Source organism: Quercus lobata, chromosome 6 (genome assembly GCF_001633185.2).
Source record: "Quercus lobata isolate SW786 chromosome 6, ValleyOak3.0 Primary Assembly, whole genome shotgun sequence".
NCBI classification, from domain to species: domain Eukaryota; kingdom Viridiplantae; phylum Streptophyta; class Magnoliopsida; order Fagales; family Fagaceae; genus Quercus; species Quercus lobata.
Genome location: NC_044909.1, coordinates 47,769,986 through 47,787,709, shown reverse-complemented (window position 1 = coordinate 47,787,709; position 17,724 = coordinate 47,769,986). Strand labels below are relative to the sequence as shown.

Sequence of the window (17,724 nt, the reverse complement as noted above, 5' to 3'; positions counted from 1 at the left end):
ATAAGAGAAAAATTTAATAAATAAATGTACTTTTCAATTTCATGAAGCCAATTAACACGCAGGTATGAGTATATAAATATACGCTATATAATTTATTACTTAAAACTTTTTTTTTCTCTTCTTTTGTTTATATTTTTTGGGCTTTATTTGTTTATTGCTTTAAGTTTAAGTCTTTAAAAAAAAATTCTTTTATATATATATATATATATATATAATTTTTAAAATCAATTTATTTGACCATACGGTTTGATCATTGACCCATTGATTGAATCAATGATCCAGTGACCCAGCTCATAAACCGGGTCAATATCCGATCTAGATTTAATAACTATGGTTTCAGTGCATCCTAAGGATTTGACTAGGATATATTAAAGGGAAGCCCGTAGTCTAATACGAGGCAATACTTACTTAGAATTTCCTTGAAAAAGAAAGATGACCCATGCCTTTTTTGTAAATTTGACTATCTTGATATGTAGTGATAAAACTTTACTGCCAAGATAACAACTATAGAAATTTTCTTTATTATTTATTGTGTATCACTTTATATTCTACCAATCACAATTTATGATTTATTTATTTTATTTTCTTTGTAAAATAATTAAAGTTTAAAATGAAAAAAAAAATTATACATAATAAATTATAATTGGTAAACATAAAGTAATACAAACAAGTAGTGCAGGGATTTATATTCGAGAGGATTTATATTCCAAAGATAAGAATGGCCTGATTGAAACTTTCCCGCATCATATTTTTCAACCACAAGGAAGAATGAAAAGCACCTACAACAACAAAAGCACACACCACTGTACATATAAATTATATCCAGCACCCAATTTTCATGATCAACCCCACCAATAAACAAACCTCTCTCTCTCTCTCTCTCTCTCTCTCTCTCTCTCTCAATGGGACACACAACAAAGCTGAGAGATATCATAGGCCTAATCAAAGATAAGGCTTCCCAAAGCAAAGCAACCCTACTCTCAAAGCCCAGCAACCTCTCTCTCCAACTAGCTCTCCTACGCGCCACCAACCACGACCCTTTCAACCCTCCTAATGATAAAAACATCGCCACCATCCTCTCCTATGGTCACAGCTCACGCGCCACCGCTTCCAACGCAATAGAAGCCATCATGGACCGGTTACAGAGCACCGGTAACTCCTCCGTGGCTCTCAAGTGCCTCATCACCGTCCATCACATCGTCAAATACGGTAGCTTCATCCTCCAAGATCAGCTCTCTGTATACCCTTCTAATGGTGGAAGAAACTACCTCAAACTCTCCAACTTTCGAGACAATTCCAGTCCCATATCTTGGGAGCTCTCTTCATGGGTCAGATGGTACGCAAAATATGTAGAAACTCTCTTGTTTGTTTCTAGGGTTTTGGGTTTCTTTCTTGCTTCTTCTTCAAACACTATGGAGAAAGATAATCAGGAAGAAAAAATTTCATCGTTTATGAATAAGGATTTGCTTAAAGAGATTATTGCTTTGGTGGGTTTGATGGAAGAGATTTGTAAAAGACCAGATTATTTAGATGTAGAAGGTAAGAATGAATTGGTGGATAAGGTTATGGGTTTTGTTGGTGAGGATTATCTGTCAGCAGTAAACGAGGTTTCGGTACGAGTCAGCGAGTTTAAAGAGAGGCTGAGTGATCTGAGTTTTGGTGACTCGGTCGAGTTGGTTTGCTCTCTGAAAAGGTTAGAGGATTGTAAAGAGAGACTGTCGGTGTTGTCAACTGGAAAAAAGTCTCTGATGGAGAGCTTTTGGGGTTTGATAAGCGAGGTTAAGGATCGAGTTGGGCCAGACATGGTGTACAAAGATGAGGGAAAGCTGGTCAATTGGGTGAGAAGAGAGAAGGTGAGCGAGTCAGCTCGGTTTGGTGAACGTGTTCTGATTTCAGGGGACTCGGTCGGGTTTCCTTCAAGAAGGTCCAGACAGGGTTCATTTTCTTATTCTAGAGAGTTGATGGAATCGTATCCATGATATAAGCATGACTAATATAAAATTAATGTCGTGTTTTGGTTTTTTGACTTTTGGGCTTGCTTTTTTAGCATGATTGTTTGTTTTGTTTTTCGTCGATATGAAATTCTTGTTCATATTTCATACAAATTGATTTGTGTGGAAATACTCAGATCACACTTGGTAGAATGAAAAATACGAAATAGAAACGTTGCTCATATGGTGTATTTGTAAATGGTTATACCGATCGATCTGATTAATTTTACTTTTTTTTTTTTTTTGGTAAAATTAAAAATGCCCAAGAAGGAAGAGGATAAAAATCCCTACTCTCTAAGAGCAATACAAAGGAAAATGAGCACCAGCACATTCAGTAATGGTGAGTAAGAGGACTTGAAATCAAGATTTAATAGCCTGTTTGGATGGAGGGAAAGAAGAAGGGGAGTAGAGTAGATTTAACATAAAATTAACTTATTTTTAATTAATTCTACTCTACTTTACTTCCCTTCTCTCTTCTTCAATCTAAACAGATCATAAGTCTTGGGTTCTAAAACCAATCTGATTGTTAGAACACATATTCCACACATTTTTACCCTAAATTTTGATAAGAAAGTATAGTTTGAGTAAGCTAACTACCCACCCATCACTTGTTCACACTCCAAACAACTTTTTTTTCTTTTGGGGAGATCTTTTCTTTAATCTTCTTACTAAAATATCCTGTTGCTGTAGGGTTACCTTTTTTGGCATGCTAAAATATACCTACTTTTTATGTTTTGATTAAAACAAATATTCCTTTGAGCAAGCATAAATAAATAAATGTACCTTCGTATGATGATAATATTATGCGGCCCCTGCCTAGTTTTATATAATAATATGGTTTGTTAGAGAGACAGCCGGGAAAGAAATAGGTTAACTTTCTTAGTCAGTGAGTTCTCCCTATTGGCCATCTTCGTCGGGCTATTCATGAACCAATAAATCCTGGGGACCCAGTGGGCAGTGGCCGACAACGTTGTATTTATTTTGAATGTACGGACAGCCACGACGGCATCCAAGTGGCCGAAAGGTTTTTATTTCTCAGTAGCTTATCTGTGTAGCATTTATAAGATATTTTTAGGGAGCGTTTGGGTTCAGCATTTTTCTTTCACGTCTGTGTTTTTGGCGTTTCACACTTTTTTTTTTTTTTTTTTTGGCGTTTCAGTTTTAAGGGACAAAGTGTACTGTTTATATACGACTCACACACTATTTACATATTATTTATATACTGTTTATAGAACCCACAATTATTTTATTTAAAAAAAATTAAAAATGGATTTCAAGGTATTATTTACATATTTAAAAATTATTTTGTTACAATATTTTCAATTTTTAATTTTCAAAAAAATAAATTGTGTCCAAACAGACTAGTTTTTGATAATCTATATTTATTACTAAAAGCTGAAACGTAGCGTTTAATGCTGTTGCGCTCATGTTGAGCCACATCAGCATTCACGTCATTATCTTTTTTCTTTCCATTTTCTTATAATTATTTTTAATATTTTTTTATTTCATATTTACACTTCTCCAACCTTTCTCCATCCCTTACCTTTTCATCTCCCCACTACTTCTCCAACCTTTCTCATTCCCTCACCTTCTCATCTCCCCACTACCTTCTACATTAATATCATTCTTCATATTTCCCTTCATCTTCTTATATTTTTGTCTCTTCTTATTCACACCCTCTTCCTATAAATTTGTCATTGTCTCTTTCATTCTATGCATAGTTTTCCCTTACTAAAAGAAGGTTCTCTCTCTCTCTCTCTCTCTCTCTCTCTCTCTCTCTCTCTCAATTTTTGGGTGGATTTTTATTTTTTATTTTTCTTGCATCTTCACTTTAGGTTGATAATTTTATATATTCTTTAATCTACTTTAGGTTATTGCGATTCAGTTTTTTTTTTTTTAATTGTTGTGGTTTTTTTTTTCTCTCTCTCTCTTTGATTGTTAAATGTTATCCTATTACATTATAAAGGATTAAATATAATATATAAAAATATAATATTATTCTACTACATAGCATGATTTGGATAATTTAATTTGGTAGTTATTGTAATTTGATAGTATGATTTTTATAGTATTCAATTTAGATGTTAAACTATGAGACTTTAATCATTTTTGTTTATTTTTTAATCCTTTGTGGTGAACAAAGTAATCTTAATAATTGTATTAGAAGTACTTTATAATGCCATTTATTTAGAGAAAAGCAAAGGTTGGCTAAACAAAAATTATTGGATGAGAGACAAATTTTATCTTTCGCAATTTTACTTTAATTATTATTATCATTATTTTATAACAATGCATATATAGAAATTTAATTCTTAGGTTTTGCTAATAATTGTTTATTTGATAATATGTTTTGGGTGGATGAAATTACAATTTTTGCAAAGAAAATAACCTTAGTAGATTATAAACAACAAATTGTTTTCCTAATTGGTCCAATTAATCATAGTTAAGTTTTATTAATTTTTTTAGTTACTTTTTTCAATGTTTTGGATTGTAGGAAGAAAAAATAAGTTTGAGAAAGTTTGCTTAAAACTAAAAGAATAATTTCCACATTTTATATTTTTTTTAATGATTCACAAAATGTTATAACTTTTATAAAAATAAATAAATATTTTCGTTAGCTTGCCTTTTGAATTTCTGAGAAAAATTGTATTTTTTTCATTTTAGTACAACAAAAATTATTAAATTTATGATTTATGATTGTTCCTATATTACATTTATGATTATTCTTAAAATAAATAAAAATATAATTACAAAATGCATTACTCTTTATTGAATTAGTTTAAATTGTATAAAAAAAAATTAATAAAACCACTATAAAAATAATTATCATGCGCAACGCGCAGGTCCGCGGCTAGTTTCTATATTAAATTTGTGACAAGGGCTAAGACAAAGATCAGAAAGTAAAAACAAAAAGCTTTTTGCCTTTTCTTGCAATCACTCTCTTAATTAAGTAACCTTACTCTGTACGTAACACAAAGTTTCATTTAGGCCTGATTGAGTATAGGTCATGTCAAATTTGCTTAAAGGCCAATCTGTCACGCAATCCAACCCTGTCAAGTGGGGGAAGAAGCAGTAGAACACTATCAGTGGCTGAGAAACAACCACTCAATCATTTGAGATCCATAAGTGGCAATTGAGTGTCAAAGCCAACTTAGCTCTGGCTACGGCTTAGATTTGGCTTAAATGAGAGAAAAACCCAAACCAGCCAAAAAACTGTTCAGGGCTTACAACACCGACCGATTCACTAATTAGAACAGTTGCAATACATTACTCTTATAAACCCTCAAACCGATGTAAATGAAAATGTATTCGAGCTCCTAGCTCTTGTTTGCAATTGATTGAACCAATTCTCTCTCCTTATTAGCTATTGATATTGCAAGTTGAGCTGTCAATCACAAGACTAGATATCCTTGGCCACTTAAACCTCTCTTAAAGATCTTGGAATTGCTTTTGTAAAATTACCGATTCTTTCAAAAGTTTAAGTTATTGGGATATGAAAAATTTAATTATTTAACTAATACTCATAACATTTGTCCTAAGTAGGCTTAAGCTCCATTTTAATAAGTGAGGCCTCATACGTGAGATTTTAACCAATAATTCTCATTTTGATTGGGAAAACCGCATACCTTAACCTGGCCGTAATGTTATCTTTGAGTGATAATCAAAGACCAAAAATATACATATAATTGATAATACAACTCCATTATTCCTATTGGTTGCAGTGCTTTTTTTAATTTAATTCCTTCCCAAGGCTTCCCACTTCTCTGCACACATGTTTACTTTCTCAACCTGCATGTTCCACCCTCAAATGATCAAGATAGGAAATTTTGAGCGTGTATCTTTGAGAAAGTATACATAATATTTATCCAAAAAAAGAGAGCATAAATAACCCAGCAAGGGCTCAAGGGCTAGCTGTTACCTCCTTCTTCCAGTCGCACCGGTAGATAATCACGGCCAATATGAGAGTTTGGACCCCGGCTCCACCAAATATCATTCCAGCCCGTATACCCTATTGTGTTTATTATCATATGCAGTGTCAGAATAAGTTAAACGTAGATCCCATACTAAGCATTCATATATGATATATCGGAGTTGTTAGTTGTTAATATATAGGCGAGAATTTCTTATTACATGTGACACTTTTCTAAAAGTACATTGTACTTTGTAGTTTGTACATACACATATCAACGCAGGAGACAGTAAAGAATCAAGAGCGAATTGGGCAGGAAAATGAACTTGCTATGTACATAAAACTGATTTGTGAACACTACCCCGATATTAAATACATTAAAAAAGAAGAAGTTTATGTATGGATAAGAGAGATGAGAAAATGAGACAATTTTTTTCCCTTATCCTACAAACTCCTACATGTCTTGGCATTTGATTGCAAGATCCCCACATAGTACTATAGTAGCAATTCCATTGGTTGTTGGGCAGAGAGTATATTCAGTACCCTATAGATAACATAACAGTTTGTGACCTTTACATTGAATTCCCGAAAAAGGATATGACTTAGGAGCATGTACTTGTTAACAAAAATAACACAAGGGAAATACTTGTTTCACATAAACTGTTTTAAATAGTTTTACACACAGCTCAAAAACAATTGAAACTGTAATTTGAAGTTACAATTTTGATAATTTGTGTGTAATAAAAACAGCCCATAACATAATATTAGTTCTGAAACATCTTAGCAAGACCTAAATTATGTTCACCTTGTGTCTGTGAGATTTAAAGAAAAGAAATGCAATTAATGAGAGGAGAAAAAAGGAAAAGAAATGAAATGATGGGTAGTGTTCATGTTCCAAATTGAAAGCCAAAAGAATTTGTCATCCATTTTTTTAATTATTGAGAGGAGAATAAAGGAAAGAAAAAAAATTCCATATGTATATATATATATATATATATATATATATATTATCATTACACTTCTGTGGAGGGGGGGGGGGTGAACGAAAAGTCAGTCCGTGAAACAAAAGCTCGAGAAGTCAATTTGAAGGGTGGGCTCGGCCCGATGTATGATTATAAATAAGATAGCCCAAATGGAAGGAAGCCATCCAGGCCTGCAACCATGGAGATCCCAGATGACTACCCTTTCTGAGGCTGATAACCGAGGTAGCAAAGAGAGCCCTCTCCACAAGGTAGCAAGGAAAAACCTCGAGTAGTGTCTCCATCCGTCAAGTGAGATCTCCTACTCTCCAAATATACCTTGAAGGACATGAATGAGAAAATGAATAATTCAATAAAATAGTCACCTCCGCATTAATGGAACCCCTTACTTAATGTCAGCTACATTCAATGCTAAATGACTGGCTTGAATAGTAAAAACACCCCTAAAAGTCCTTCTTCATGATCACTATGTGGCAAAATAAAGGGATGATAGGACAAGTATCCTTCAAGTCCAGCTGGGAACTAGACAACTGGAGGATGAGGAGAAATGGCTATAAAAGGAGGGAGGAGGCAATAGAGGAAGGGGTTTTGAAAATTGAAGAGAGAAAGTCTAGGCAAGAACAAAACAGAGAGAAAGTGCTGGAGAGTTGATTTCAGAATATTTCTCAATCCTTCCTATATACCACAGGAACATTGTTCCTTCATATATTGAAAGTTTGATTTAGATCATTTTGGTCTTTACTTACTGCTTAATCCTCCCATTGTGGAATTTCGCCCTTCTTTTAGAAATTAGTTGCGCCGATCATCCACTCTCATCACTATTCACGTGTTGATTGTTTTTGACCCCCACAACTTCTTTACCAAAACAAGAAGTTATGATGTGAGTGATATTTTAATGAATGAATTAAAATTTCATTCAACTAAACAATTACTTTTCCTCCTAAATCTCAAGGTAGACGAAGCAACCAATTACAAGTTTCAAATTGCACAAGCATATCAAAATATATACAGTAGTCATAACAAAATTAATCCCCTACTATAAATAAATGTGATAAAATGCATGTATAAAGTACTAAGGTACTGTTTCACTCAGTTAAGGTCTCAAGTTTAATAGAAAGAGACAGCACGTACCGTAACTCCTTGGTGGAATCCCCATCCAAAGAGATATCCAAGTGGTAGGCCTATCAAGTAATAGCAACCCAGATTTATGTATGCCACATATGATTGCCATCCTGACCCCACAGCCACTCCTACAAGAAAATGTAGCCTTCGTGTTCTTAAAATCTCTATGTGAAATGCCAACCAAATTTGTGGAAGACTTATTAATGATTAGAATCCATATATTGACCAAGAAAGCGAGAAAAAAAAAGTGTACCAGAGAGAACTGGCTGAACGCTATTAAGGAGAATGGTGAATGCTAAGAGGACTTTGAGCTTGTCCACCACTTCCAGGACAGGTTCGCTAGAGGTGAATAAGAGAACAATTTTGTCGTTGAAAATCATTATCACTAACCAAAATACGAAGCCGATCACAGTAGATGTTATTACTGACACCATTGTAGCAAACTTCGCTCCTTCTCCATTCCCTGCTCCAAGCTCATTTGCTACCCTCACTCTGGGTTATTCACAAGCATCACCAAAAGTAAATTTTTATTTTTATTTTTTTTTAATTTCTAATAATGCATGATTTCCTATAAGAGACAAATAAGAATTATACATGATTGCCCAAAAGGGGAGGAAAATAATTGTTTGCTTGAAAATGCAAAAGTAATAAATAAGCTCTCACTTATCTCAATATTTGAACTTTCCAATATTAAAATTTATTTTTACATTAAAAAAAAAAAAAATCCAATCATATACACACACAAATGGATAGCAACAAAGTGAGCCAGGTCAGATCGGGGTTTTCTATCCTCACTTCGTTTCCACTTTAGCATGGAGAAAATTGGCACATGATAGAGTAAGGAACAAGATCTTCTACATTTCATCCATTTCACATAGTAAAGATTTTATATTTTGAATCTAATAGTACGTGTAGATGTTGTCACATCATTTAAAAGTTTAAAATTACGTGGTAATTTGTACACTTTTAAATTTGTAAAACTTTAATTTAAACCATGAAAATAATAAAACTATGTCATAAGGAGATCAATGATCCTTTTCTAGGTCAGGGATGAGACAAATCATAGGCATTTTTGGTCAATCTTAATAAGATAGCTTTAACATGAACAAGGTGCGTAGAAATAAAAATAAAGTAAGATGGGCTATCATAAGAGAGCAATGAGATAGAGAAAGCAAATGTTTTTGATAATAGAATATGTATAAGAAAATAAAGTTCATATGTAAATAATTTCAATATATAGTAAATAAATAAAAAATTTAAGTATGCTTTTGGGGTAGGGTGAACAAAATCCGTCCCCATTCCAAGACCTCTTCAAGTCAAGAAAAACCAGCATAGGATAGGGCGGATCAAGTGAGAAAGGGAATTTTTCCCATCCCTAAATACAATTGACATAGACAACAAAGAAACCCAAAATGCCTTATGAGATCTATGAAATTTTGGTTTCAAAATTTGTAGCCAATGTTTTGGGGTCCTCACAAGAGATTTTTCCATATAATTACCTAGTGTGTGGAATAGGAGAACTACACTCACCCACCCAAGAGAATAATCAAGTGCTCAAATAGCTTTAGGCACCCACATTTAGGAGGAAAAATAAACAAATTATACTTACTTTTATAAAGAAAAATATATATGTAACTGTGGGGATCGTTCGATTAATAGGCCCATAGGATTCAGAATGGGTTCAGGATTGTTGGGCCAGTGGCCCATCGGAGGCCATATACCCGTCTGAGGACACCATGGTCCTCGGCAGAACGCGTCCGAGGACGATCACGTCCGAGGACGATCAGGACGTGGTCTCGTTGCGATCAGATCTCAGAATTCAGTCATCTCAAAGGGTAGAGTAGCCGACTAAAGATGAAAGAGATAAGGCAAACAAATATCTGAAGCTACAGCTACCTCCGCATTAATGACCTCTCAACCAACTCTCTGGCCACATTAATGTGGAGGTGATACCTGAACAGTGGGGAAGCAGCCTTACAGCTGCCTATAGGAAGTTCCAGGAGGTGCCAGATGGGACAGAAAGAAATCCTCCGAACCCAACCTACACGTGTGCGGCGAGGATGGAGCGCAAAGGGAGATATATAAACTAAAAGAAGAATATGAAAAGGGGGGGATCGAGACAGAAAAAAAGAGAGAAAAAGAACAAGAGACGGAAAGTAGAGAGAGAAAAGGGAGAAGAGAAAGAAGGATTGGTACTAGTCACTAAGGAGGAATATCCAGAGTATCAACTGAAAAACCTTGAACGTTCATGAAATTGAGTCTTTGGAGGATAGATTACAGTTAGCCTAGTTCTTTACACCCACGTTCTAAAAATCATATTGTCTGGGCCCTTTACGTACGAACCCGATACTGTTTTGGTTCGGTACTAAATCGTGTCCTTACAGTAACAATTATAAAACGAAAAGAATGTAGATAATTTAGAAAAGAATTAAATGTGAGGCGCTTAGTTATTAAGGAGGGACTATTATTTTGAGATATAATTCAGTAGCATAATAATACACAGGTATGCCTGATAGCTCTATGGCACTTATTTATTTATATTTATTTTTAATTAATGTCACTAATATAGCAATATAGTCCTTAGAGCATTCGCAATTTCTCGTGTAAAATTTTCGGTCTATTTTAGCATAAGAATTTACTTTTTCTACTTCAAATACACATATTTCAAAATACCTTACATTATAGTATCTATCTTATACTACATTTCATTAAAATATTAGATTTTTTTAAAAGAAATTATTTATCTTTCTTCACACAATAACCATCATCTACTATCTTCCTTCATTCTCAATATATGTAAAGAAAAATAATAATAAAAAAATACAAAATGAATAGTGCTAGTATAAATTTACATGATTACTATAGTAATTATGTATTTTAAATTTATACAATTTTATATAGACTGATGTGGATGATTTTGGACTTAATTGGATAAAATGTGATACATTTTTCTATCATACAAGCACTAATACAAGTGCTCTTAGAGCACTGGCATTAGGTGTACCAAATGCCAAAATTTTGGCATTAGGCACACCAAACACCAAATTCTATGCTTCATGAGATTGAGATGTTTCAAATCTCAAATTTTTTTGAGACATGCTACAATGCTGTTCCATTAATGGAATCGCACTGTAGCATGTTGCAAAAATTTTTATTCACTCCAATGGGCCCATGTCTCTCTCATGCGCATGTAAAAATTTTGGGTTTAAAGAAATTAAATGATTTTTTATTGGATTTTTATATTATTTTAATTTGTTGAAATGTTAAAATAAAATATGTAATGTAGGGTATATTGTAAAATGGTGTGATAAAATAGATAAAGAAAGATTTTGTGTGTTAAAATGACATTTAAGATAGCACCACTAATGTTAGTGCTCTTATTTTGACTTTTGTTGAGTCTTTGCTTAATGAATTTTGGCCACTCAAAATTAGGGTTGCAAATGAGCCAAGCTTTGCCGAGTAGTGTGTGTTTGAGTTTGGCTTATCAATAAAAATCAAATGTTCAAGCTTGGCTCAACCTTGAGACAAGTCTAAAAAAAATGTTTGAACTCAAGCTCTGGAGAATGCCAAAAAACTTGAGCTCGGCTTGGCTTGGCTTGATTAATTAGTCAAGCCAAGTTCAAACTTAATATCAAGTTTAAACTCGAGCTCAAGTCAAGCTTTTTAACTTGGGAACCAAATAAATTTCATTATCAATTGCTTGTATCACCAAAAATCAAGTAAACAATTTAAAAAATATATATATACCCATTTTATCATGCTTCTAATACCACCCATGATTAGAAATTGTTCAAATTATAGCTTTATATAATTAAATCTATCCATTCATCATTCATTTTCTATAGTTTGAGTAATTAAAAAAATATGTAACTTAAGTCTAAAAGTATTTCATGGTCAGTTTAGATGGAGTGTTAAAAAAAATTAGAGGAAAAAAGAAAAATTAATGGTTTGTAGTAAGTGGTCTCATGTGGACTATGTTATTATTAAGATATGCATGTGTAATGTCATAATAATGAATTTATTTAATAAATATATATCAAGTTATAAACGAGCCTAAGTTTGGCATGTTTTGTATCAAGCCTTATTGTTTAGGAACTTGTTCACAAACAATTTGTTTTGCTTGGGCTCGGTTTGTTTATCAAACAAGCCTAAAACTAAAGATCAAGCTTGGCTTATTTATAAACAAACAAATATGAACAAGTTTTTAATAAAGCCGAGTCCGAATTGTTTATGAACGGCTTAGTTCATTTATCACCTTACTCAAAATTACACTGTGGGCCATACCATGATTCCAATCATCCAACCACAAAAGAGCTACAAACCCATATCTCACCGCTGCTGTCTTCAAAGCTTGGGCTAAAATTCCCTTTTAAATCAACCCCTTGCAGCCCAATTAGAGAGTCGTAGAGATAATTGGGTTATTACTAGCACTACTATTACGTATTAGCTGAATAATTAAGTTGTTAAAAATATGTAGGAAAAATTACATTTTAAATCCTATAGTTTTAGGTTGTAAAAAAAATTAAACTAATAAAAAAAAACGGTGTAGCAAATTAAGCTACTAAAAAACAAGGTGTAAGAAATTAAATCAAATAATTTTAAAGTAGTGATGCAATTTATGATTAAGCCTAACATAAAGAACCGAACATTTCACGCCGTTTCACATTAATGATTAAACCTTCAACTCAAAGCAAAAAAAAAAAAAAAAAAAAAAAAAAAAAAAAAAAAAAAAACCTCAGTTGGGACCACCATGTGATGCAATTTATGTGAAATGGTGGGGTTTTTTTCCCGGTATCCTTAAAACTTTTTGTCAATTAATAACGTGTAGTATTTTTTCCCCCTCTTTTTTAACAATATATATATATATATATATATATATATATTTATATATATATAAGTACTGTTTTTTTTTCTTTCACTGTTAGCTCTTGCTAGATTTGAGGTTGATCTAGACCCTAGTTGCTACAAAGGAAGAAAAAACGTGGCTCTCTTTTACCCATTTAAGATTTCACCAACCCCACCTAATCCATTTTCTCTAAAAAATAAAAATAAAAATAAACATAAACATAAGTATCTAATGTATGTATTTATCTTCTTATACAAGCTAAAGGTTTTATAACTGAATTGACACTTCCCATACACAAAGTACTTAGAGGTCTACAAGTGTTGTAATTATCTCTAAAAAAAATCTTCTTAGACAAGAGTGGGTCTCACCATTATAGAGTCTATCCAATATGTGAGAGTAGATACATGTATCAGATATATGTAATACCACCTTTTTCTCTCTCTCTCTCTCTCTCATCTACCCAAATACATGTAATTGGTTTCCATGTTCTTCTCTCTGTGTTTTAAACTTTTTACTTATAACACTATCTCTCTCTCTCTCTCTCTCTCTCTCAGAGCTACAAATATGTGAAGATTGAAGAATTCATGAGTAATCTACCTTAGGCTTAAAGAAATATCAAAGTTTATCCTCTCTCTCTCTCTCTCTCTCTCTCAATGTTCATTGTTGTGGATTTTTTTATTATATTTGATGTCGTGAGGTAGAACAGAATTAGTGAAACTCAAAACTTTGTTCAAGAATGGAAAAAAAAGGTTGAAACTCATTCCAAGTGAAATTTGCATTTTGGCCAAAATTGTCAGAATGCTTGAAATAGACCAAAATTTGATTCTAGGTGGAATAAAGGGTATTAACGTTCCAATTTACATACTGAAACAAAACAAAACTTATAACATTGGCTTTTATTAAAAATTAGTTGCACTATAGATTATTGAATTTTTTACTTTTTGAAACTATATGATTGAGTATATATACTTTGTTACACTATTGAGATATATAATTTTATATATATAAATATATATAAATATATATATATATATATATATATATATAAAATATATGGATCCGATTAATAACGGAACCCTTAGGTCATTTATAAATAAACCATTTTAGAGAAGTTTTAATATCCACTTTCATAAAATATATATATATATATATATAAAGATTTGTCAAGAAAATCATTTTTTAATTAAAAATTATTAAAATATTTTCTAAACTAATTCCTTTAGATTATGTTTAACTTCTTTTTATATCTATATTTATTTATTTATTTTACATGAGTGGATACGAATGCAGTTTCCGAGAAGATTAAAAAGTTGAGGACGTTAGCCAACCAAAATCATGCACTAAGTGTGCGTTTAGCATGCTTAATTTTGTCAGTTTATTTTATTAATTAATTTATTTTTGTTATTATTTATAGGTCCTATTGCATTTTTTGATACTATTTATAGGTCTTACTATACTATTTCAACTAAATTTTACCTTTAACTATAGTACTTTCAACAAAAAAATTTTAATTTCAACAAAATAAACAAATATCAAACAGATCTAAATAATAATAATAATAATAATAATAATAATGCGAAACTGGAAGTGCTAAAAAAAAGTTAAAGTCAATAATGATAATTAAAAATGAAAATTACCCAGCTCCAGCAAAGAAAGAGAGTGGAATCATCATCTGCCAGCTACTAATGGACATGCTGCCAATTGAGAGAAAATAAAAAAGAAGTCAAAGATAAATAAAGAGTTGGGATGATTTGACATGCATGTGAATTCTTCCACAAAAGTTTGAGCCGAATTCAATACGAAATATATATATATATATATATATTTTTTTTTTGGGGAAATTACAAAGCAAAGAATCTAGTCGATCCTTTCCATGTCGGCTACCGACATTTCACAAAAGAGCAACGATACGTCTATAATATGATATTGGTTTTAATAGGAGCACACTTCTGAAATCATTGTTCTGCTAAAGTTTGGCGCTTCTTCCATTTATTATAAAATTATTATGAAAATATTACAACAGAATGCATTTTTTTGGTTTGTAAAAGAATGCATTTTAAGTGTGCATAATGTACATGTTCACTGTGCCCAATAATAGTATCAAATGCAATATACAGTTGCAGACCAGATGGATAAAGCATCCAGATCAATCTCTGCATTATTAAGGCTTCCAGTGATCAATATCAATATTCTGTAGTACCAGTTCTCCAAGCTGTTAAAGAAAAAGAGAAAGGAGAAGAAGAAGAAGAAGGGAAATTCATTAATAATAATAATTCATGATCAATTAATTGAAAGGCCGTTAGGTTATTAAAGGAGCTAGCGATGTAAATTAGTAGGATGTATTGGTGAGGAAGAGAGTATACCAAATCATGACCCCAGAAGCAGCAGAGAGCTTAGTGAACTCCCAGAGACCTGAAAATGCTTCAATTGAGAAACCATTCCAAGTCAAAGGGCACCCACCAAATAGTGTGTAAAACAACAACCCCAACCCTAAGAGCCACCAAGAAAAACTCAAAGTTGCAGCAGTACCAATCACTCCAAGTTTGAACACATACACAAACAACCAACTTATAATCACATGCACCACAAGCACTACCAAAGACACCCATGCAATAACCCCAGTCTTAAGCTGGCATTGCAAGAATCTCTGCAAGGGAAAAAGAAACCCCAAGCAAAAGTGAAGTGGTATAACCCACATGGCCACTACCCCAGTTAAATCAGCAACATTTGAAGGTTGTCCCATGAACTTCAAGATTGGAGAGGTGTATAGGAACAAAGGCAGTATTAGAACGCAGCAAAGAAACAAAATAATCCATGAACGTTGTAAGTATACACCTAACATGTAATGCTTTTGGGCTCCAAAAGCTTGACCACATAGAGTTTCTAGTGCACTTGCCATTCCCAACTGAAATAAAATAAATATGAAAATAAATACAGAATATAAAAAATAAAATAAAAAATAAAAAAGAGAGAAAGAGAGAAATCTTGAGAGAGATTTCATAACACAAAAGGATAGGTTAGAGGGAGAAAAGATGAACTACCAAAAGACCAAAGTCGAAGCCAATGATGACATTATAAGCAAGTGAGATAGCAGCTAGCTCAAGATCACCCAAATGGCCAGCAAAGATTTGGGTGATTAATATCATGGAGAAGTTGGTGGCACGGAAGAAGATTGCAGGGCCAACTATGTGCCATAGTTTCTTGGATTCAAACCAAACCCTCTGCACAAGGTCATGACAATCATGACCATCTTCGTTGTTATTTGATTGAATGGTTGAACATAGATCATCTAGTAAGGGAACCTTTGATTCCTCAATAGCACTGCTATTTGGCATTCTAAATTTTTTATTCGGGACTCTTTTGTGACCTGTGATTTGAGAGAGCCGAAAGGATAGAAGTACAGAGCCACTTGTTTTGTTGAGGAGATATCACATGAAAATACTATTTATACTGTGAATTTTAGAATAGATGAAGAGCTATGCTGATGCCACAACTTGTGACATAATTTATGCGACAACTCGTTCATGTAGTAAGTTGTGATTGGTGGAGGAGTATTAGTCATAGATGAAACTGGAGTACGGTTAAATGCTTTATATACAATATTAATTTTACTTTCGCTAATTAGTGATTGGGGGCACCATTTGGATAATATTAAACATTACAAATTTTGTTACAACTATCATATGTGATAGATTGTGAATAACTTATCACTTTCACATGCACCTATTATTTATACAGCTTATAATCTGCCATGTGAACAATTACGACAAAAATTTCAGTAATATTTGTGTTTCTAGAATTTTTGCTATTAAACACACTGACAATACGATAAAGACAATCAAAGCTCATGGGAAGAGAACCACTTTTACTTTGTTCCGCATTTTCATCATTGATTTCTCTCTGAATTTCAATAACCTTAACACTCGGTCGCTGCGTCACACAAGATGGATGCCCACCTCCCCTATACCATATTTGCTCTATAATAAGTCACTTATCTTGGCCGAGCACGTTGCAGTTACGTGATTACAAAGAAAAGGACCTATCTCTATAATTAACATGATTGTTTAGCTATGAAAGCACATGTATTATGAAACAAAGATTTAGACATCCGAATCGGCGTTCATGTGAGTGCCTAGGACTAGGAGTACTAATAACATTATTTTATTTGTGATGTTCCATATTTGTGATTCGAAGTTTCAAACCATATATATATATATATATATTATTTGTTCTCTCTCTCTATCAACTTATATGAGAAACTTCACTAATCCAATGCAAACAATTTAGACCCCAAACTTTACCTGATTTTACAGCTTAGTCAATTTTAAGCTAACTAATGGAATTAAGCCCAATTGTTTAAGTGACTAGCCAATAGACATAAGCATGCATGGATAAACATAAAATCAATCACAATCACATAGAATCAACCACCCACAAGAACACTAAAAACCAAAGTACTTACAAAAAAGAAAATCTAAGAACTGGACGAAAAAAACCCTTTGGGGCATTATAGCACCAAACAATGCACTACTGAGAATAGTTGCAATACATATTACTTATAAAACCCTCCAAGTTATGTAGTTACTATATATGTACTCGAGCATTTGGCTCCTACAAGCAACTAATTCCTCAATCCTATCTTCTCACTAGCCTCTGAATCCACAATTAATTGAGCCTCCAATTGCAATCTCCAAGTTTCCTAGGCAAGTTTGGGCTTGCTCCAATTGTTCCCATGCTCCAATTAACGCTAAAACTTTGAAGGTAGTAATGGGTGTGATGGTTTCAATCTCTTCTCATAAATTTGGCAATTAAAGAAGAAGAGGGTGAAGAGATTGATGAGGGTTTAAACTCTCTAAGGTTTGTTTATGGGTTCTC

At 32.9% G+C, this 17,724-nt stretch overlaps 2 protein-coding genes across 2 annotated transcripts; one reads left to right on the top strand and one right to left on the bottom strand.

Moving 5' to 3' along the window:
• Positions 1-719: 719 nt before the first annotated feature.
• LOC115994958 (putative clathrin assembly protein At4g40080) lies at positions 720-2,173 on the top strand. Its single transcript, XM_031119315.1, has one exon. The coding sequence runs from the start codon at positions 903-905 to the stop codon at positions 1,977-1,979; it is 1,077 nt and encodes a 358-aa protein (XP_030975175.1). The 5' UTR covers positions 720-902; the 3' UTR covers positions 1,980-2,173.
• A 3,553-nt stretch (positions 2,174-5,726) lies between these two features.
• Positions 5,727-16,184, bottom strand: LOC115950398 (protein DETOXIFICATION 27-like). Its single transcript, XM_031067603.1, has 8 exons — positions 15,891-16,184; positions 15,213-15,754; positions 14,975-15,061; positions 14,487-14,543; positions 8,257-8,495; positions 8,013-8,131; positions 5,911-6,000; positions 5,727-5,780 (listed from the first exon to the last, which is right to left on the bottom strand). The coding sequence occupies exons 1-8, from the start codon at positions 16,182-16,184 to the stop codon at positions 5,727-5,729; spliced, it is 1,482 nt and encodes a 493-aa protein (XP_030923463.1).
• Positions 16,185-17,724: the final 1,540 nt, after the last annotated feature.